The sequence below is a fragment of the Cryptomeria japonica genome, chromosome 1, assembly GCF_030272615.1.
Source record: "Cryptomeria japonica chromosome 1, Sugi_1.0, whole genome shotgun sequence".
NCBI lineage: Eukaryota > Viridiplantae > Streptophyta > Pinopsida > Cupressales > Cupressaceae > Cryptomeria > Cryptomeria japonica.
The window spans coordinates 365,524,616-365,548,966 of record NC_081405.1 but is presented as its reverse complement, the minus strand read 5'-3'; the positions used below and the strand labels follow the sequence as shown (position 1 = coordinate 365,548,966).

At 36.6% G+C, this 24,351-nt stretch overlaps 1 protein-coding gene across 7 annotated transcripts in view; it reads right to left on the bottom strand.

The window, feature by feature from the left end:
- Positions 1–9,837: 9,837 nt before the first annotated feature.
- LOC131069118 (uncharacterized) overlaps positions 9,838–24,351 on the bottom strand; it is a 70,606-nt gene continuing 56,092 nt past the window's right edge. For all 7 annotated transcript variants that reach the window (XM_058004435.2, XM_058004441.2, XM_058004436.2 and 4 more), the window contains 2 exons: positions 11,187–11,246; positions 9,838–11,061 (listed from right to left, as the gene is read on the bottom strand). In XM_058004435.2, the coding sequence (XP_057860418.1) occupies positions 10,852–11,061; positions 11,187–11,246 (270 nt within the window). In that variant the 3' untranslated portion in view covers positions 9,838–10,851. The remainder of the gene's footprint in view (positions 11,062–11,186; positions 11,247–24,351) is intronic.

Below are 24,351 nucleotides of genomic sequence, written 5' to 3'. Positions count from 1 at the left end.
TTTTAATCCCAAATGTGATGTAATAAGGTCATTAATACCATTGAATTTTATATTAAGTCCTAGTAGAGTCATGTTGTCAATATTGCCCAGAAATTGTCAAATTGTCAAAAGTTATCATTTTGTGGGAAATAGGTCTCAATGGGTCAAAATTGTTGTTTTATGGTATGTAAGGGTATTTGTGGACTATTTGTACCTATTTGGATCAATATCGAGTCGTGGGAGTCATGGATCAAATCTAGGTGCAATTTGGAGCAAAATTGTCAATAAGTTGTCAAAACAACTTTTGTGTTTGAAAAGGGTAATTAAGTGATTGCTAGCGAAGTTGGTTTCCAAGGTGGTTACAACCAATGGGAGACCTAAAAAATTGTTTAAAATTCCCTTCCCACGTTGAGTTTGGGGCTGGATGGAAGTTAGTGTATGAAGCAACAAAAATCAATAAGAATTGTCATTGAGTTTCTGCATTTTATGAGTTTTTCCATACGTAGTAGTCTAATCGTCTTCATATTTCATTGTGAAAACTTGATCATCAACCTTGGAATCCCGTTGGATATGTTTGAGGGTTTAATTTACTTCATTTCTAACTTTGTTTCATTTGATTTCATTAAAATTTGATAAAGTTATAAGGGTTTTTATAAAAACAGTCCATACCCTAACCGAGAGTAACTAGTCATTGTGCAATAATGATTTTGTTTTGTTTTCACATTAAATAAACCACTTCAAAGGGTGGAAAATATTTGTATATGTTTACTTTTATTGCCTTATTCTTTGCAGGGTTCCATGACTTGGTTTGCATGTGCTAGAGAGGACACAAGGACTGTTCTTTTGTGTCTCAGACTGACAAGACAATGAGTTACTGAGTTTTTGATGGTATGAATGAAAAGACAGAGCCTTGGAATTTTTTTGAAGGTTTATGAAGGTGTGTGAGGATCCAAAAACCATGTCCCCAAGGTTGACAGCCCATGAACAAAACCAAATGGCAAAACAATTATGTATGTCATAAACCTTGTGTTGGCCATCACAGTTTGACAGTGCTTTGGACCATAACACTTTGCAAGGTTCAAGAGTGGTTTGTTTATGATTTTGGTGTCAAGGGAAGGAGTAGGAGTTTTCACCTTCATTGTGTCAATTTTTTTTAAGTGTTAGAAGAGGGAATGGGCAATGGAAGCATGGTTGTCCTAATGAAAGTTTGTGACTGTCTAAAACCAGTGTTATAGCAGCAGGGTTCTTGTATCTTCTAGAGTGGTTGGGGGGGTGGAGAACCATGTTTTTTCATGTTGAGGAGGCCTTACAAGAGTTTCAAGGGCTTTGTTTTCTTTTGAGTGTCTATTACATGTTTTTGGTGGAGATTGAAGCCTAATGGGGATATGGTGTTGGGTGAGAGATTGTCAAAAGGGTGTGGGTAGTGATTAAGTGTTGGAAAGTTGAGGTTGGGGTTTGAACATGTTGTTTGGCCCTAGTTGAGTATATTTAAATGGTTTGGAGATGTGTTGTGGATCATGGGTGTGTTGTTGGGGTATGGAAGCCTTGTGAGTAACTAGTGAACCTGTGAGGGATCTTGTGAGTCAAAGAAGGGTTGACACCTAATTGAATAGGTGAGTTGGGAGAAAGATCTCCCCTATTGGTTAAGTTTGTTGGATGCTCTGCATCAAAACACTTACACACAAAATTTTAATCCTACACATGTTAGTCAAGGGGGGAAATTTGTTAATCAAAACTTTTTTATACCTCCTTTCGTGAGTCTTCCATTTGTGACCCAATCATCTCCCATACCTAGTATCATAGTGTTCCACCTCCTTATTCTCAACTTAAACATAAATACAACAATTTTAATCCTCCATCTCAATCCAATATGTCCAATTTCAATCCATCCACCAGAGCTACCATCAATAATCTAGGCCAAATTGTTTCATCCCTACAACAACAACTAGCTTACTTACCCAATCCAAGTTTAATGTGCCCAAATTTGATGTAGAGAACCCATTATCTGATGATATTGTTTGTGTTTTCCCTACTAAACATATGGAAGTCCCTCAATTGGGCTTTATAATCGAAAAAGTGGTCCCTTGACTCGTGAAAACATTTCAAACTTTGTGTAGTGACCTTGCTCATAATCAAAGACTTATGGCTAAATTGTTTACTTGAACCTTTAGGGACAAAGCTTTACAATGGTATTATTTTTTGCCTCCTTATTCTATTACATAATTTCAACAATTAGCTAATGATTTCATTCAACAATTTCACAATAATATTAGCCCTAAAATTCTTTGACTGGTTTGATTCATTGTAAGCAAGGTGTTGAAGAAAAAGTGTTTGATTTTATTGGTAGATATAAACATTTGTATTCTCAAATTGCTTATGCTATGCTTGATCAAGATGTTCAAAGAATTTTTATTGCTAATTTACAAAAATACATTAGGGATAAGCTTCTCTTTTATGAGTTTACTTCCTTCATGTAGTTGTGCGCAATGCTTCATAATTATCAGCTTCAAGTGAGTCAATTTGAATCATCTCCTTTAATGGTTCCAATTGATAAGAATGAAAGTGCTCAAAAATATTTTTCAAAGTTTAAACCGAACAAGGGATACATCAAGTTCAATGACAACATCAATATACTCAAGTGGCAGCCATGACATCAGGTGTGACTCCTTTATCCAAATACTTTAGAAAAGAATTTACTCCTCTTTCCAAGTCTTTGCATAGCATAATGATAGAATTATTAAATAAAAATGTGTTGAAACTTCCTCTCATCAAGCCAATTGATACATCCAAAGCTTTGCCACCTTATCATGATCCCAAACATTTTTGCCAATATCATCGTCAACCCGATCATGACACTAAAAAGTGGTATTCCTTAAGGAGTAGGATTCAAGACTTTATTGATAAAAATACCATATCGGCAGCTAGAGTGAATGACAAAGGAAACAAATATGTAGCTCCTCCTAATCAAAATCTCCAAATCTTCACTTATCCTTCACCTTCCCATTCTACTAATGTGTTTGAGTATGAACCTCTTACATATTCTCCCAATGACCTTGGCCTTGAGTCTAACAATGTGGTGAATATTGTTCATAAACCCACATCTCCTAAAGACCTATGCACTACCTTTGATCCTAGTGAGACTAGCGATGCACCTGATGGCCCGCTATATATCACTGCAAAGATCAAACACAAACTCTCACAAGGGGCGTTCATTGATCCATCGTGTATGGTGAATGTGATAACTGAAGAATATCTTTATACTTTACAATTGCATCAAGTAACATATGATAAATCTGATATAGTGGTTAAGGTGTTTGACAATTTCTCTTGCCCTACTATTGGTTCTATTACTCATCCTGTTGAGGTTAGTACTGTATATGGTGAAAAGTGATGATGGAAACAACAATATTGAAAGACTAACAAAGATCCAACCACAAACAATCTAAGTCCTACAATGAAACATTCATCAATACCAATAGAGATACCTAAGATCATGTAAATAAACAAAATAAAACAATATTACCATTCACATGTCAAGTAGGGTTTCAATCTACATTGTCTCCTATCTCCATTGATCTTGTTTGATATATTTGCTCTCAGATTTTATGTGTGCACAAGAGCTCAACAAAGAACGGAAATGTGGTTGGTAGTTGGGTCGCTTGAAGGTTTGATTGCATAAGATTGATTAGGTGATTAGACGAATAGACGATTGGGGTTGATAATGAAGGAGAGTATCCTCTTATATAGAAGACACTTAGGAAATGGAGGGGGGATAAGATTAAGAGGTGTAAAGATAAATGGTCGGCTAGGATTAAAGGGTACGTAGAGGAAATAATTGAATGATAAAGGGGGTAGGTAAGAGAATAATTAAGAGATGAATGATATGTGTCATGGGTAGAAAAGGCTAATGATTTAATTAAATAAATAGAGATTTATTTAATTAATAGAGGAAGTGGGATCAATTAAATAAATTAAATATTTATTTAATTTAGGAAAAAGACAATTTAAATAAATAAAAGTATTTATTTAAATGAGGAAAGGTTTAGAAGAGGATTAATGAATTAATTAAATAAAAATATTTATTTAATTAGACAGGACAATTTTAGGTGTCTACAGGTACTAAGTGCTTAGATGTCATTTTTCCTATCATTCCTACATCCGATCAATTTTGTGTGAAGTTGGGACATCCTTGGCTCTCTTCTATGAAGGCGACCCCTTATACCATTCAAAAATGTTTAAAATTTCCTCATAATGAAAAAACCTTAACAATTAATCATAGCATGTATCAACCCACGATGAGGCATGGAGATGTCAACCTGATTACTTTTGGCCTAAAAAATTTGAGCCTCTTAAGCCTCAAAGTGATGCTCTATTTCAATCTTATAAAAAATGGAAGAATGAGATGATCCTATCTTTGAGTAAGCCTAGAGATCCTAGACCTATTCCTCCTCCTCATGATGGACTTAGTCTCCTTCCTACACCTTCTATTCCTCCTTTATATGCTACAGTCCCACCTCCTACATCTTGTAAGGGGAAGCACCTAGCATCTCCTATCTTTCAACCTAGTAGACCTTCTCCTATTCATCCTCCTTTAATGGAAGAGAAGAAGCCTATGTCCATTGATTTGAAACCTTCACAACCCTCAGCTAAAACTAAACGAAACCGTTGTGCGAGAGAACGTCGTGCTAAGGCTTGTGAACTTGCTTCTCAACCTATTTCCTCCTCGAAGACACCAAACGTTGACGGCCCAATTTTTCCAACCTTCACCTAACCCTAGGGAGGAAGTTCAACCTAGATAACCAAGATTAAAAAAGCTTAAGAAAGATGATGGTTCATGTTCTATTCATATTAGAGATCCTATTTTTATTAATCTTGATGAAGAAATGGATGAAAATGATGTTCATGATAACAATGTTGATGATAATGATGAATATGAGCTTGCTAATGTTGACAATGATTTGTCTAAACAATTTTCAAAAGCATTGATCCTAGCTCCTAGTAATAGACAAAGTGACTCGTCATTACAGCATGGTCTGTGTTTGGAACTTGCAGTAGCTCCATCTATTGTGCTCAAAGTTGCCCCTCTTGCATCTTGTCCACCTTCCCAAAATAATGTTTAGCAAGATTGGGAGGTGGATGATTTGCTTGATTAGCTTCATTTGTGCCATAGATTCTGCCTCTCTCCCCTCTCTTGCTTGTTTATGACATTCTTCTATTTGTTTCTCAATTCTTCTATTTGTTGTCCCTTGTGTTGTCTACTTTAGGACGATGCAAAGCATTGAGATATCTTTTGGTCTCTTCCATGTTGACTCAAAAGACACGTGCCTTTCTTCCATTATGGTTCTACTTCCTTTGGGGGATGAGGTCATTTCAATGCAAATGTATATTCATGATATATATTATTTATCATAAGATCATATACCAACCCCGGAGTTAGTAGAACCCTTATGTGTTTTATGTGACCATTATCCATTGATTTGTCCTTTCTTGGGGGCATATCTAATAAGAATTATCAACCCTATCCTTGCTGATTTGAGGCTAGATCTATAAAGTTCACCCCTCTTTAATGTAATGTTCCCTAAGCAAAAATTAAAGGTTTTACTTCATCATTGGGTAAAACCCTAATTTCTCACCATTACACATTGAAAGGTTGAGTGAGGGAGAAACAATGTTAGAGGGTGGCAATGATATAGATAAGAAATCAAGAATTATCTAACCATTTCACATCATGGACTTTTTGGAATTAACGCCCTACAAAATCTCAAGCTAGTGGGTTTCTTGAAAAAAAGAAAGTCATAGTTTTGATAGATTTAGATATCACTCAAAACTTCATCAATAAGAAGTTAGTTACACATTTGAATTTTTTTATATATGCATCATTGAAATTTTAGTCCTTAATTATAGATGGGGTTACTATCAGTCATTTAAAGAACTGTCATAACATTAAATTGTCTAGGGGGGATTACTATCTTGATTGCCCTATGTTTTCTATCTCCATGGGTGCAACAGATTTTGTGTTCATATTCTAGTGGATTACTATATTTGGAGCAATTAAGTTGAACTTCCAAGAAGTATTTGTGTGTTTTCACGAGGGTAAAGAAATGAAAGTAAGAGGTTTGTGTGCCAATTCTACGTAAATGGTATTTTCTAATCAAATACAAAATAATATTAACAAGGGATTGGTAGGTTTGTTGACCAATTATTTTTCTTAGAAGCATATGGCCCAAAGGCTTCTACAACACTATATCTACAAGCAATTATAGTTAATCACAGTCATTTTTCGAAGAGATGTCAAATAATAGAAAGGAACCAAACACCAAACAATAAGCCCTGTAAGTATCCATATGTATATAAAAGTGAGATCGATAAGATGGTGCATGAAATTCTAAATGTAGGTATTGTCAAGCATATTCATATGCTTAGTCCTATCTAGTGGTAATGGTGGGCATGAAAGATGCCTGATTATATAAATAAGTTTGTCATTCTATTAATTGATAATCTATTAGATGAGTGTAATGGTGTTGTTTATGCTACCAAACTTGTTTTTTGTTATGGGAAAATCTTAAGGTCATGCGTATCAAAATTTATTTTGGCATTTTTTGATGGAATCTTCATATATAGAAATACTTCAAAGGAACACTTGAAGCATGTAAATCAAGTTTTGTAATTTCTTGAATAATGTTAGTTTTATGCTAATTAATCTAAGTGTGGGTTTATAGTCAAACAAGTGAAGTAACTAGGTCATATTATTTTACATAGCTAACTCAAGTGGACTCTCATAAGATCAAGGCCATTATAAAATGGAAAACAACTAGGACACGCAAAAATCTACAAGGTGTCTTATGACATATGTTACTATCATTAATTTGGAAAGAATTATGGTAACATAGCATCACTTCTCACAACCTTGATGAAAAAGGACTCCTTCAAGAGGAATGAGGTAGCTAGCCCATTTTTTTCTAAGATATTCAATATGTAATGTGATGCTTTAGGATATGACATAGGAGCATTATTCGTTGAAGAAAGAAAACACATAACAATTGAGAGGCACTAAATCAAAGGCAAGAATTTATTGATTCCAATTTATGAGAAGTAAATGTTTGTTATCATGCATATAGTCAAACAATAGAGACCCTACCTAATGGGAAAACACTTTAAGGAAAGATAGATATCACGAGTCTTGAGTATTTCTTAGAACAAAGGTTGTCATCTAAAGAATAGAAAAAACAGCTCACAACGATGTTGGGGTACAAATTTGAGATCATAGAAAAGAACGGCAAGAAGAATGGTATGGTTGATGCTATATCTAGGAAGAATGAACCTATTGAGTTACTATTGTATGTCATTTCCATATTGTAGGCAAATTGGGTATATAGGGCATGAGAAGGGTGGAAAGACTTCGATAATCAAATTCTCATTGAGAAAATCCAACAAGATTCAAGTGTCCAACAAATTTTCTTATAAAGAACATGCTTTATGCTACAAGGATATAGTGTACCTATGTAGGAATTCAACCCTTGATTTTAACGTTTTTGAGGAACCGCATGCTTGTATAGTAGGTGGGCACTATAGATTCTAAAATACATCATAGAATCGAGCAAAAGTTGTTTTGAGAGGCGCTTAAAGGGAATGTTTTAAATTGGTAGTATAATACATGCTACCAACAAAATAAAGGGGATTTACTAAGACTCAATTAGAGGTAGGGAGAGCCATCCATTAATTTCATCACAAGTTTATCAACTCTAAAGGAAAAATATCATCATGGTTGTGGATTATCTCCTAAATATGAACATTTCTATTTTTGGCAGATCCATTTGTAGCAAGCATTGTAGTAACAACCTTTATGAATATTATTCATAAAATACATGGGAGTCCTCAAGCCATAGTAATTTATTTAGATCCTATATTTTTGGACCAACATATTTTCATGTGTGAACTTAGTTGTCTTATAGTTCATCATATCATCCCAATCAAATGGATATGACTGAGGTGGTCAACAAATTATTAGTGTTATCTTCTTTTTTTCTTTGTATAAACAAAAGATAGTGTGTGTAGTATTTTCTAGGAAATGGTTACAACACTTATCTCTATACTTCCTCCAAAATGCCTCTATTTTTGGTACTCTATGGGTACCTGCTATCATCAATCACCTCTTTGCTATAGCAAATCCCAAAAGTTCAAAAAGAAGGAATGCATTCAAGTTGCCAACATCGACAAGAGGCACTTGTGAGTCTCAAGGAGAACTTGGCAATGACACAGAATACAATGAAATAGAAAAATAATAATGAACACAACAATGAAAGGAATTCTGAAGTGGGAGATTAGGTCTTTGTGTGTTTACAGCCATGTAAGAAAATGCCACTAAAACAATAGAGGTTTGGTGGCATGGTATATAAATCAAAGTTACCTATATCAATTAAATGCATTGCCTTCCACATTTCAAGCTTGAGGTAGGTTATCAAACAAATAGTTGTAGCACAAATCAAGTTACCAAAAGTTTATGGGGCCACACTAATAGGTTGTGTTAGGGAAATCACAAAGTATTTAATCATATAGTAGAACACTCCATTTAAAGATGCTACATAGGAAATGAGCAATTTATGCAAAATGACTCGCAACTAATTAGTGTTGAGGACAACACTTCTCTAAAGAGGGGGACATGCACAACCTTAATATCATAGTGTGCAAAGGATTACAAGTAGTCAATTTGTCGCTACCTTAACTCTTAATTAGGATGTTTATCATTACTAGTAGACTTATATAGGTTGTTAAGTTGATTGAGTTCATACCAAAGGCATAATTATAGCATAAAAAAGAGCTAGTGAATAGTTTATGATCATCAGATTGCAAATTGTGTTCTTTCTAGAGACCTTTGAAATTTTACTCCCTCAAATGGTTTAATATTCTCGAGTGTTATCAAGTATTTGTATCATATTTCCTATTATATTCGTCCCTTGTGGAGGTTAATTCATCACAATATGAGAATAGACACTAAAATGGTCTCCTTATTTTGTCTCTCAATTTCATACATGAGAGAAGGGTGTGAGGTCAAATAGGCTTGGGTCTAGAATTGTTTAAACTGAGTTTGTAGTTGTTTGTGCTTAGCAACTTTGCTATAGTAGTGTCTTACTCCCTTAAAAGGATGTCATCGTATTTCTCTTTGCATGCATAGTAACACTTATTTTCCATTTTCCAATAAAAAACAATTATTAGTTTGGAAGTTTGGCTAATAACCACTTTCTTTAAAAAGACTCTATACTATGGTGCCCTGTACCATCGACCGATAAAGAAAGAAACTATGGTTGTAGCTGCAAGCGTCACCATTCAATAAAATGTTATCCTTATCCCAAACTAGGTGCCTCTTTGAGGATTACCAAAAATTCATAGATTTACTTTCCCTTTCAAGCATGGTCATAATTAATAGAATTTGATTTCCTACCCATTTTCTTTACAAATGTTGCTAATATAGAGACAATCTTTATATGGCTCCTTTTCCTGATTCAACCAGGTATTCACAAGCTTTTGCATTGCCCACAAAGCATACGAGATTGGCATCAAAGTAACCCAAATGCAACTGACAGTTCAAGACTTTAGACACTCTACAACCTCGAATATCACAACATAGATATCAAATCGAAAGCCTTCAGTTTAGGCTCATTATATGCATTTCAAAAGCTCTAGTAATACTTTTAAGTAAACAAAGACCAAAAGGATATTTATGTGCAATTGCTTACAATAAACTGAGCCATGTTTACAGAAAAATGTTTAATTGTTTAGTTGGTGACCAAAGGAATTAGAAGAGCGGGAGAAATAAGAACTACATTCTATGTTTCTTTCTCAATCATATACAATAGCAGATCAATCACAAAAGATATAATAATACCATGCCATTTATCATTCATTTACACTTGTTTCAAGACAAGCACAAAACACTAGGCTTCCATTCTGCCATAACTTCAGTCGTAAAGAGATACAACCAGACAATATGGAAGCATCGATATGTCCTTCACAAGTATTTAATTCAGATTTATCCTTCTTTTGATATTTACTCGTAGACAACTTTTGATTTCACATTCAAATATTATAAAAAACATGAATTGGCCCGAGGTGTTATTGCAATGGCTTAATTTTCACTCAGGTCCAACCCATGAAACAATTTGCCAGTGTTCCAACCTGCAATACACGGCACCATTCCATATGTTACTGATCTCATCATTTTGTTTAAAAATTCAGTCCATTCAGATCCCCCCGTCCTTGCTCACAAAGATCTATACATAAAATGAGGTGGATATACATATTAACACCAGGTAGAAGCAAGTGCATAATATATGCTTACACTCCACAGTTACTGGATTCCAAACTTTCAATACCCCTACTGCCAGAATCTATTAACTTGTTTCTAGTACTATGATGAAGGCCCCTCCCTGCCGAACTCCAATCTCCACCACACAAGTTCAATTTCTTAAGTGAACTCAACAAAACCATATAATTCTTATTAACGACAATGTTCTATGGACAATTCATTCTGTGCAAGTTTTGTCTCAACGAAGGAGCAGATGCTCTGTATCACAAGATTTGGACTATGTCAAGTACAACCTTCAAAGCAACTTTTTGATATATTAACCCTTTAATAATATAAGGGTCAACCTTTTTTCTATTTAGGAGACCATTCTTTTACATCAAAGGGGAAGAAGGAAAATAACTATTACACCTAAATCTTGCTTTAAATTTCACTGTGTTTCATACCATATATATCTTCTCAATGAAATAAATGCAAGGAACACTTCCTTTCTTTCTAGACTGTCAAACCTGTAACTGTAAATTCAAAGTTTCTCCCTTAAAGATTCAGGCAACGAACAAAAGAAGGCTTGATTATTTGCCACGTTCAACCCTTGACTTCACACGTTCAACCCAAGAAAGTATTGTATGCTTGACTGGTGCAAACTGTGGATCCTTCTTTATAGATTTTTTTTGTTTTCCAATAGGAGGTCCAATACTCCGCCTAAGCAACTTAGGTTCCTTTTTTGCCAACTCCTCTAATGCTTTCTCCCTTGCAGCCATAGCCACATCATCTTCCACCTCCTAAACAAAGCAGTAACCAAAGAAAATTACAAACGGATAATATATTGAGAGAAAAAACAGCACAAGAAGCAGTATTTCAGGAACATAGATATTAAACACGCTGAATTTTTCATATAAAAAGTTACCGTTTCCCACAAACCACACTTCCCACACTTTTGGCATGGCTTTCCTGGCACTCGTACATGCTACTCATGAAGCAAAAGCAAGATTAGCAAGGACATTAAAGATCGTGACAAACATACACCCATTTTATAAAAAATACATGGGCTTAAAACGGGAAGCAGAACCCAATAAAGAAGCATAATAATAGCAAGTCAGCTTTCTAGCCCCGAGCCAAATAATGAAATATTCACTATAAAGACATCGTTGCTATTCAAAGTCACAAGCAATTGTGGATCAAAGATAAACAGAAACATTTATTAGAGCAATACTGTATCTACATCGTTGCTATTCAAAGTCACAAGCAATTGTGGATCAAAGATAAACAGAAACATTTATTAGAGCAATACTGTATCTAAAAATCTGTCTCATTCAAGAAAGAACAAAATACAAACTAGGCATATTCTGAAATTCGAGGTTAAACCAATACAAAACCCAATAGTAGTATTAGATAAACTTCTCACTTGACACAGGTGTTAATCAGTATCCTTTCTATCAGAAAAGAAAAACAAAGAAACATCTTTATATAAGCTCTGAAGAAAATTCTTCTCAGTTTAACGACTTGTAAGCAGTTCTAATTGGATATGTTTGAGGGAAACAACCTTGACATTCTCATCAAAAATTGTAAATCCTCCAAACCATTTTGTTTTGATAGACGGAGAAAACCAGTCAAGCCCAATGTTAAAACTTGAAAATTTTGCAGAAAATTGTCCTACAAACGTATGACTGCTAGCTGTGACTTATGATTGGACTACTACTGAATAATCTCATCAAGAGTCCTAATTTATCAATACATTCCTAAACGGAAAGGCAAAATGTCCTAATAAAAGAGTCAATAACTAGGCACAATGTGTTAAATTCTGAGAGAAGGATATTTGGGGAGGAAGGGCCATTGTTGCACCTTCTACGACAGGTGCCACCACAGCATCTGGCCTGACTGAACACATAGCTAAATGCCTCAGAAAATTGGCCTCAAAAACCTTCAAACCGGAGCATAACCAAGTTTCACTTCCACCTCAAACAGCTTATAGCCTGTAGTATATACATTCTCAATGATGTGCAATTGGAAATGGATTGTGCTATTTATGAATACTCAGCAATTTGTTACTCTTCCGCCATGAATAGCAAATCATCCTTTAGTGTTGGCCAGAATTTCTGTTAAAAACTTAAAAACTTAAAAACTACTGTAAGTTTGAACCACCTCACCCTAAGGACTTATCTACTTGCAAAGCAGAAACAGCTTGATGGTTCATTTTTTAGGCAAAGAATGTATAGCTAAGCTCAATAGTTCATTTTGAAGCAAAAGCTACACTTCTTCAGAAAATTCAATTAATGCTGAGAATGGTTAGAAGAACACTCCATACTCTAGATTGTAATAGAGCCTGGTAGCAAATAGTAGGTCCTAGGTTCAAGTCCTAGCAGTTCAAGGAAACTTAAAATGGTATCAGATCCAGGCTAAGATGCCTGAACACAAATGTTTGGCTTGATGGGGGGAATTGGAAGAACAATGTGTACTCCCGCCTACAAAGGGTCAGTAGCTCAATGGTAGGGAATTCCAGCAGTAAATGGCATGGGTTTGAGTCCTAGCTGGTCCATGGAAATTTAACAAAAAGAACTTAAAAAGGTATCAGATCCAGGCTAAGATGCCTGAACACAAATGTTTGGCTTGATAAGGGGAAATGGAAGAACAATGTGTACTCCTGCCTAAAAAGGGTCAGTAACTCAATGGTAGGGAATTCCAGCAGTAAATGGCATGGGTTTGAGTCCTAGCTGGTCCATGGAAATTTAACAAAAAGAACTTACTGCAGCTTGTTGAATTGCATGCAGAGAATTCAATATCAAACCATTTTGAAGGTAGTTATGGGATTGGTTCTGTAACATTGAGGTTTCCAAAGAAACTTTATACTACATAACCTAACAGATCAATAATGTGTAAAACATGTCCACCAGGCTGTGGTCATATGAAAGAATTCTATAGTCATGGCATCCAAGGAAATGTGTTTTAACTCATCTAAGGGAAAGCACCAACTCAAAACAAAGCTTACTGGGCTTGAAACCTGAAAATTACATCATGAGATTGTAGCTAAGAGAGCAACTGGAGACAATGAGAGACTATAAATATGTAAACTGATCTTGATTTGCACAGCAGGGCCAAAGGTGGTGTGGACAGTAGCACAGTAAACGAGCTGGGAACAACCAGAAATCCATTCCAACCTCACAATGACTGAGAATGGAAATTTGCATAGACAGAAATTAAGGCTTGACATCCGAACTGATTTGTCTGGATAGTACTGAGAGGACAATGGTAAATCAGAGAAGGATGTAGAAGAATCAAGTTCGTATGTTTCTCCATGCATCCCTCAAGGTGAAAATGAAGTATATATACAATTACATGAAAGATCAAATATGTGAAAGAGCAATGACATGGATAAATTATTCATTAATGGTGGAAAGAATTTATATATCATATACTGTCAGTTATTAAAAACCAAAACTGTACCATTTATATGGCTATAGCAATCTTTGACAACAATAATATTACTGTTAGTACATAATGATGTAACAATTTATTTATTTCTTTATTAATACACTAATATTTAGTATATTTGGTGATGTAATAAAACAATACTCATGATTCCCCCACATATCACATCATCTTCTCCAGAGCAAGAGTTCAGAAGTGTCAAAAAGCTTCCAACTTCACAGCTAAAAGTGATTCAGTGAAAAGGTCAGCACACTAATCCTAATTAAAACAAAATTGAAGTTTACATATTAAGTGGCACTAAACATCAATGTACTTTGTATGCTCATGAAATACTTGATTGCAAACAAAGTTTCAAGTTAAATACACCCTTATTGTTGCAAAACAGTTCTGTAGGTTATTACTATTCCTATCCATATGCAACATAACCATATTGCTTCACAAACAGCTGCACTTGCGGTGCAGTATTCTACTCTAATGGAAGAGTTAGTGTCAATGGTTTGCTTCTTATTTTCCTTTTTATGTGTTTCCCTATTTGAGGGAAGAAAAAAGGACCTTTGGAATTGGTCCAAATATCCTTGGAGGACCCAAAGTTCCTTAGGAACCAAACAACATGCATTTCTAATGCTTGGGAATTGTTTTTATGATGTTTCAAATGGTCTTTGAGTGCCAAACAAGGGTAACAACCGTCCGAAAGGACCTTCAACCACTTCCTTGCCTCCTACCAATTTCAACACTCCACTCAATTTGCCAAAAGACTGCTTGTACAACACTGTGCAGAGCTGTATGGTTTATTATTTAGGGAAAAAACCGCATGTTTTTTTCTTTCTGAACAATTTGTATTTTGTTTGCTGATGGTTTTTAACTTTAGAATGCATATTCACATAGGTTCATACGTCTCCTAAAGTGAGAGCAAAATGTAGTGTTGTAAATTGCATACCATCACAATTTCCCCTATGATTTGTGTCCATTCTTTTAGTGGTTGTGCAAGCTCATTTCTGCCCTTGCATCAACAATGTCACAACACATTAGACCACACAAAAGATCTGGCTCTGTGATCGCCACATAAACCATTGGCAAATTATCCCTTCTCAATCAACAAAAATTGCACCCCTATTTATTTCCACACTATTTCTTTAGGGTGATCTAGCCCATTCCGTCATCTTCTTTATGTGTGAGCATATATACATATATACATATATATGCATATACATGTATATACATGTATATGCACATGTATATAATATATATGTATATGTATCAGAGTTCCCAAACTCGCCGCGAGTCAGGTGAGTTCGCCGAGTTGGCGAGTCGAGCCAAGCTCGGCGAGTTTTGTTGACTCGGGACTCGAACTCGGCGAGTTTTGACCAAAACTCGCCGAGTTATGGCAAAACTCGCCGAGTCCAAGGTCCAAGACTCGGCCACGACAGGTCAATGTTTTCACTTGTTTGACAAGTTAGTCTCTCCGCCAGGATTCATATATGGAATATAACATTTAAGTATAAGAAAGAGAAAAGACATTTCCTTAAGTTATATTCCATATATATTGTCAGGATGTTTGAGAGTGGTTTCAGACCTCCATGAGTTATAATGCAAAATCTAGTTTTTGGAGGATCCTTCAAATTTCCAGACTTAGTCAAATTTCAGGCCATTTCAAGATCAGGATGACATTCCAGACTTTTAAGGCAAGTTCACTCTGACCTTGATGTAAGGGACGAGACCTAGGAGGACACTATGCATTCAACCAAGGTTTGATTTAGCAACTTGAAGCATGACCAAATAGTACACAAAAACCCTAGGAATGATCTAAATAACCCCTAATCACTCAACTGACCTAACCTCCTTCACTCCACCTTGAGGAGATCCACCTGATTTGATGACCTTTGAGAAACTCAATCCCTTCAATGCAAAGGCTAAGACACTAAAACGACCAACAACAAAACTAAAAGAGCTAACCCTAGAAAGGAAAAAGTGGGGGTCTTCATTTGCAATGGGGCAATGTGTGAGTACCTCACAATAGGGATGTTTCTTAAAATTTTGAAAAAAGGGGGTGAGTTGGGGACATTTCCTACTTGTCCCCACATCCCAAAAATCCCCCCATGGGGCACAAGGTTATTTTTGGCAAGGGACATGTCTCTGAGGAGCATATTTTCAAACCCTTCTGACCTCACAATTCTCCCTTCCATCTAACATATATATAGCCTAAAAACTAAGAGGTCCAAGAAAGACCAAGGTCAACTATAGTCCCAAGGTAAAACCTAAGTTCAACAAGCACACTATTTAATGCTAGCATACACAAGCACTCCTTACATGTTCATGATGTCTCATGTTGGTGCTCCCAAAATTTCAATTTGGCCAAAGAAAATACTAAACAGAAGCCCCAAACAAGTAGATACTCTACCAACATGCCTTTCATGGCATAACAAGCTAGCACACATTATAATTGGGCTTTATTCAATAATGGGTGCATGAAACAAGTTTTAAATTGTTAAAAATCTCTTGATTTCGAGGGTTTTTTTATTTTGCTGAGTCATTGCTGAGTCGTTGCCGAGTCATAGCCGAGTCACGAGTCGAGTCGGCCTTGCCGAGTCCGAGCCGAGTCTGAGTCTGGGAACTTTGATATGTATACATATATACACATACAAATACGATGGCTGACGCAAGCAACCAGAGCGTTGGTTTTCCTCATGCTTGGCTTCTCCTATTCACCTCCAAATTAGCTCCATATTGGGAATTGAAGCTCTCTTGCAACCATTACCTACAATTTTGGTGAACTTTGCAATAAAACCTCCTTGCCAAGATACTTATAACCCCTCCTACAACCTCTCCCAGTACTCAAACACTTGAAAAAGGGGCTTAGGGTGTTCCTAAGGAAAAATATGTTGACTCAATTGGCAATATAATACCTAATCATTCAAGAGAATTACCAATTATGTGAAGGGAAAAGAACTTTAACATAAATTACAAGATAAAACATGTTCTTTGTATACTTGGAAGGAATCCTGAATGGATTCACTTGACTCTCCTAGACTTTAGGCCAAATTCCAAGGCAGGAATCAATCCATTTATAGATTTATATATGCTCCTAAAAACAACAAGCTTGGTGCACTCCCAATAGGGGAGTGTAGTCTATAGAGAGTGACTAGGCCTCAAATGGTCTCAATGAGTCTAAGTCTTCGGCCAAAACATATCATTTATGTGACAACTACAAATGCCAATATAAACTTCTTGATGTGTTAGGTTAGCTACATCCAAGTTGAGACATTGTAGGGTTTGCTGATTTCTTTGAAAGAAAATGAATAGAAATTCTATTACATGCATTGTTTTTTCTGTATTAGTTTATAATTTAACAATGCACAAATGTTCATTTTTTTGTAGTCGTGTCTTATTCCAGCAATCTTCAACTTTTAAAAACCATATTTTTCACAATGTCTAGTTCTACTTGTACTCCTAGAACAATCCCGGGTAGAAGAGATCCATCTTGGAAACATATTGAATATTTTCCCGGGCAAAAAAAGGGAGAGGCAAAATGTAAATATTGAAAAACAATCTTTCATGAAGGCATAAATAGATTGAAATACCACATTGCCAGCATACATGGCCATGATGTTGATCCTTCCGATGAAGCACTTCTTGAGGCTATTCGTTAGTGCCGAGTGCAACTAGAGACATTTGAGGCTCAAAAAGAAATGAAGAAGAGGCAAAAGGAGGAGTTGGCTAGCATTGGTTGTGTTGGAGAGGCTTCTTCCATGCCTCCATATCGTCCTAATGCGAGTGCTACTGCTTTTGCTAGTGCTAGTGCTAGTGGTAGTGGGAGTGTTAGCATTGGTCCTAGAGTTCGTAAATCTAGGATGGATTCATATTTTCAGTCACGCACTACTCCTGGTGTCCAACTGTCGCTTGAGAGCATGGGTTGGAACAAGGAGGTGCACGATGCAGCTAGACATGCGATTGGGAGAATTTGGTACTATTGCACCATTCCATTCTTTGCAGCCAGGTAATTCATTTTTATTTGATTGTTTTAACTTTTTAATATTTACAATTTGTTTTGTCTAATGAATTTTTATTGGACATACTTATCTTATTTAATTTATTTGTAACAGGTCTTCTTATTGGCAGAGCATGGTTGATGCCATCACTATTTGTGGGGTGGGGTTCAAAGCCCCTTCTAATTCTAACTTAAGTGGTCCAATTTTGACAGATTCGGTAGCTGATGTAAAACCACATTAGAGGACAAACACAAGATATGGAGCAAGAAGGGTTGCACGATCATGACCATTGGTTGGGACCGATTGGAGAAACAAGGCGCTCCTGAATTTTCTTGTTTCTTCTGCAAATAATTTGAATTTGATTTAATGATTAGTATTTTTAATTTAAGATTTTATTGAATGATCATTGATTTTGCTTTGTTTTCAAATTTCAACTGGCACCATGTTCCTGAAGTCCATTGATGCTTCTGCACATTCAAAACATGTCACTTCCCTATGTGAGGCTATAGAGGAGGTCATACATGAGGTGGGTGAGGAGAATGTAGTACAAGTGGTGACCAATAATGCAACAAATTATGTTGCTGCAGGTAAACTTTTGATGGAGAGGCACCCATCTATATTTTGGCCTCCATGTGTTGCCCATTGCATTGACCTCATGTTGGAGGATATTGGCAAGATTCCATGGATCAAGACGTGTAGAGAAGGCAAAAAATATTTGCAAACTTGTATACAATCATTCATGGGTCCTTTGCCTAATGAGGCAATATAGTGGGTAGAAGGAGTTGGCTCGTCCTAGAATCACTAGATTTGCCACCAAATTCATCACATTGCAATCCTTGATTCGGTGTAAGGTAGCTTTGAGGTGTATGTATGTTGGTGAGGAGTGGACTTCCTCATCCTATGCTACGATCGTTGCAAGGATTGATGTGGCAGATTGCATTTTTTATAAGCCAGGCTTTTGGGTCCCCCTTGTGCTGAGATTGTGAAGGTAAAAAGTTTTAAAATTCTACATTATGTTTTAGTTTTTATTCATATTCGCAGTTCATTGAGCCCTTGGTAGTTCTCCTACAAGTTATTGATGGGGAGAAGCCCACATTGGGCTACATATACGAAAGCATGGATAGGGACAAGGAGGCCATCAGATCTATCTATGGAGGAGATGAGAGTAAGTATCATCCCATTTGGGATATCATTGATAGGAGATGGCAAGTCCAGCTTCACAAGCCCCTCCATGCAGCCACTTATTACCTCAATCCGGCATTCCAAGGCGGATGAGGAGGTTCTTGGTGAGCTCTACTCAGTGATAGAGCAAATGTCGCCTAGTCATAGTAGCAATATAATCCACAATCTAGAGGCCTTTTCTAATGCAAAAGAGGAGGTCTTCTCTCATCAGCTTTGCAAAGACAATCAAACAAAAATGCAAACAAGTAAAAATATTTTTTAAGAGTATAATTTAAATTATATATTATTCAATTTATTATTAAACGAGATTGATTTTTTTTCTTATTCTCATCTTACATATATGGTGGCAGATGTTTGGTCCCAAAACACCAAATCTTCAAAAAATAGCCATTCGTATTTTGAGCCAACCATGCAGTGCTTCCAGTTGTGAGCGCAAATGGAGTATGTTTGAGCACATACACTCCAAGAGGCGCAATAGATTGTCTGTGGAGAGGTTGAATGATCTAGTCTTTGTTCATTACAACCTCCGTTGTAGACAAAGACAGGTTATGGACCATGACACCATCTTGTTCACGCTAGAGGAGGTCGCTCCAAAATTTGAGTGGATCGCAAAGGCTAGAAATCCTGTCTTTAGTGACGAGAACCTTGATTGGATCGGCCACGTAGATAGAGAGGCTGAGACTGTAGCCATGGCAGACGAGGAGATAAGAGCATGAGCAGAGCTAGACATAGACACAACTGATGTTGGTGAGGGTGGAATGGAGTCACGGGTAGAGCATATGGCTACTGAATCATCCAGGACCTACCTTAGACGCCTTCATAGGAAGGATGCAGGCTCCTTTGAGCCATAGACTTGTAGTTGTTTTGATATTTGTGTTTTGGTAAAATATTGAATGAGTTAATGAAATGATCAAACGATCGTTTAAAGAATTACAAAGACGATGTTTCTATAAAGAAACAATTGTAAATTAGAAACTATCTACTATGTACACTAAGTTACATTATTGACCATTAATAATAAATAATAAAGATATTATTCTAATACCCTTCCTTAATGGTCAATCCATCAACTACACCGAGTTGCCCCCTAAATTTTACAAACTTGTCTAGGCTTAGAGACTTGGTGAGGATATTTGTTGTTTGATCCACCATCGGAACATACAGCAACTGAACTGATCTGTCTTGAACCAACTTTCGAATAAAGTGACAATGAAGTTCAGCATGCTTGGTTCTCTTGTGGAAGATTGGATTCTTGACTAGTTTGAGCACAGTAAAGGGGACTAGGATCTGCTTGAGACAACTACATGTCTGAAAGCATCCTTCAAAGCCAAACTGCCTCACAAGCTGCCTTAATTGTTCCTCAATACTCTGCTTTTGTTGAGGAAAGAGCCACTACCTACTAACTGCCTGTTGACGTGTATTTTGTACACAATCAAACACAGAATAAAATACCCAAGGGTACCTTATCCTCTCTTGAATAAAGCCTCTGATTGCTGAAGATGTCGCGAAAAAGGATCAATCAGGATGACTCCAAGGTTCTTCGATGTAGTGTCTCTACATGTGGATGAGCTCTCTGTGGTATGATGTGATTTGCTGGAATCACAAGGGGACTTACACTTGATTACTGAACTTCTGATTTGCTTTGAATATTGCTGGAACACAGGCTCTTACTAGCTTTGATTTGAAAAAAGGAAAAAAGATGAGGGCGAGGAAAGGATCTAATCCTAACACTAAGAATGTAAGAGCAATGAATGATCTTTGATGGAATTCTAACTAAGTCTTGTTTTGACATCACAGGACCATCTCCACAAGGTTAGTGCGATCTTCGAAGGAAAGCTTTATGATGTTCAAATCATCACTGCGGGCGTAGACACCATCAGGTTGATGCATATCAATGAAGAAGCGACAACTGAAGTTAAGCTTAAGCTGAATGATTCCAATTGACTACACAAGGTAAGTCTGCAATCAACAAACTGCTAGTAGTATGGATATACGAATTTCACCATCAATCAAGCACATTTCTTCCACTCATCTAATAACATGAAATCAAATACGAGAAGTATAGAGACCATGCAAATTGTCGAATCGACCCATAAATTTCACCATTTCTTCAATGAAGTTACAAGTCTTTTACAACAACATCTTGGCAACAATCTTTGCCTTCTCTCTCTACTCTACTCTAATTGCTATTCTATCAACTAGCTAATCACCTTCTAACTACTCTCTATCTATCTTCTATTAACTGCTTCCAACTTACTTTTTTATCCATTGCCTTTACAAAATGAAGAGTCGGGGTTTATATAGTGCCCATAATACAATTCGATGGCTGAGATCAATTCGAGATCAATGGCCAAGATTTTACAATGAAAACCCTAATTAGGGTTTGTTACAACCATTACATAACATTTAATGCTCGACCAATGAAATAATTGTATTGCTTGGACACATGTCCTCTCTGGAAAATTCCACCAATGGATAGCCGGGGTAGGTACATCGAAGTTTGTGCTACCTTCTATGAGTTAGGTACATTGAATCTGGACATTGTTGAGGTGGACCAATCCGACTGGAGGAGTGATGACTAGGATGCCACCTCGTCAGACACTTGTAGCTTGGTAGATATTCAATTTGATGTTGTTGAGAAGCTATCTTTAATTAACTCTTCTGAAATTATCTGCTTCTTCAATGAACCCTTGTTCTAACTCCTTTTGTCCTTGATTTGTAGGATGATTGATGTACCTCGCCTTGGAATGCTGGATTGGAAGAGGTCGCCCTTGTTGATGTTTGATCGAAGAAAGCCATCCTTGTCGATGCTAGACTGGAGGAGGTCGCCCTTATCCGTGCTTGATCTTCTTGGAGGAGACCGTCCTTGATTTGGCTTGATTTTCCTTGAGGAGAGCCTTCCGACTTATAGATCTTTCGAGCTTGGGAGTCGCCATCTTGATACCTACACAACATTTCACAATTAATAATATATCTTGAAGTGTAGAAATTAGGATTCAAAAGGAAGATTTAAGATTTTAATTAGGAAACTTCATGATAAATCTTTGAGTTATCATTTCCTAATTAACTACGCAACTTTCAAAAACTTGAAGTTCAAAATTCAAAATTTCAACATTGGGACTAGGATGATCTTGCCATACCTCCACTTGAGAATTAATTCTAAAAAATGATGCAAAAATAAGGAGAATTCACTAGGCAAAATGTAGATTGAAGTCCTTCCTTTAGCAAAATGCGCCTCCTTTAATCTTCTCAAGCATCAACTCCACCACCTTAAGCCTTTAACACTTAAGATAATTCACTCCAACTAAACCAGATTTCGCACCTCCTTCCTTGCTCTCCAATTTCGCACTTGAAAGGATGATTGAATGATTTGAATTATGAAACAACACCTCCAATATATAGAGCGCTCACCTTCCACTTACCCATGAGGCCGACCTAGCAATTAAGCCTTAAAAAAATAAAAAATAAAACCATCAAGAAGAAGGCCGACTTGTCAAATAAAGGCAAAATAATGCCTTGTGCGCTCAACTTTTAATTTTTTATTTCACAAAAATTAATTTTAAATGCCTTTATAATAGAAATTCGATTTTTTGAGGCCCAAAATTAATTTATTAAATGCCAATTTAATTAATTTTTTCAAATATTCCAAAGTTGGCAATTTTGCATCTAATGCAATTTGGAGGATATTAACGTTGGGATATGGCAAAAATAAAGAATGCTAATGACTTCGCTCTGGTCCCTTGGAGAGGGACAGGAGCACTTTTTCATTTTTAGGCTAGGATTCTCAATTGTTTGGAGTCAAACCTTTGTTCACCATGCTTTAGAAGATTCTTCCCATCTCATACAACGTTGCCTTAGCATAATCTCGGAGGGAATTAGTTGTTTTCATAAAAAAGTGGGACGGTCCTTCAATTAGGGACGGGAGCACTTTTGAGTCCATTGCATGAATTCTTGATCATATTAATCTTCAATTTACCCTCAAGGAGTAGAATATCACATTTCACACCATCTTGAGCCTTGGTAATAAAAATATTATTTCAAAATGCAAGGTAAAAGGTCATATTTGGAAAAAGTGGCACGGTCCTTCAGTGAGGGACGGGAGCACTTTTGCCAGTTGTCGTCAAAATTTGCAACTCTCGCATCTCAATTCAACTTCAAGGCATTTTAAACACTTTTTCAAACTTGCGCCTTGGTCTCAATTTGTCCAAAATTGGCGAGAAAGGGAAGATAACATATTAAGTGGCATGGTCCTTCAGTGAGGGACGGGAGCACTTTTGCAATTACAAGCTTATTTGTCCTTTGGTAGCCTTCGAAATTATCTTCAATGGATGAATCTTGCCTTCTCTCATTCATTTCAATCACGCAACTTGCCTTGCCTTTGCAAGAAATTTGTATTTTTAGAAAAGTGGGATGGTCCTTCAGTGAGGGACGAGAGCACTTTGTCTTGGTCCCTTGGTGAGGGACGGGAGCACTTTTTGTCATTTTGGCATACTTTTTGCTCTTTAAACCTCTCAATTGCGTCCAAGGCATAAAACATCATTCGTCTTTCCCATCCAAGTCAAGTTTTATCATAAAATATCGAACAATGAAGAGAAACTTGAAAAAGTGGCACGGTCCTTCAGTGAGGGACGGGAGCACTTTTTGTCATTTGGGTTGATTTACTCCTTTGTGAACCGCTTAAATTATATTCAATGGACAAAACATGCCTCCCTTAACCTCTTCAAATCATAAAATCACCTTAACCTTGCAAAGATAGTGCAAATTTGAAATTCAGTGCTCCGGTCCTTCAGTGAGGGACGGGAGCACTTTTTGCCCTCTAAGCCAAATTGTCTCACTTTTTGTCTCGAAATTCCTTCGCTAGGGAAGATTTCATCTTACTTCACGCTATGAATAAAAGTTAATGTCCAAAAAAGGTCTAAAATTGTGCATATAAAGAAAAGTGCTCTGGTCCTTCAGTGAGGGACGGGAGCACTTTTTACCTTCTAGGCAAAAACTTCATCATTTTATTGTTTTCAATCAAGTCTGGATGCTTTATCATGTTCATTTAGTCCTCCACTATGCCTTTGATGTTTCGATTTGACCAAACAAGGCCAGGAATGGCTCAAATAAGTCTTTTCGCCTTTGTCCTTCAATGAGGGACGGGAGCACTTTGCCTTGGTCCCTTGGTGAGGGACAGGAGCACTTTTTCCTTCAACCTTCAAAATTCACCATTTTTGTGCCTTCAAAATCTTCAAAAGTATCAAGTCATGTCCAATTATCATTCCGGAAGACCTTGCACAAAACAAAATAGAAAAGTCAGTGACAAATATGCATAAAATAACATTTGTGCTCTGGTCCCTTGGAGAGGGACGGGAGCACTTTTGTCCTTTCTGGGTAAAATATTCAAAATTTAGGTCTCCAATCGTTTCACAAGGCAGAGTTAGGTCATCATCAAGGTCAGGAATCAGTTAGCAAGCCCTCGCAAAATAAGAAATTGCA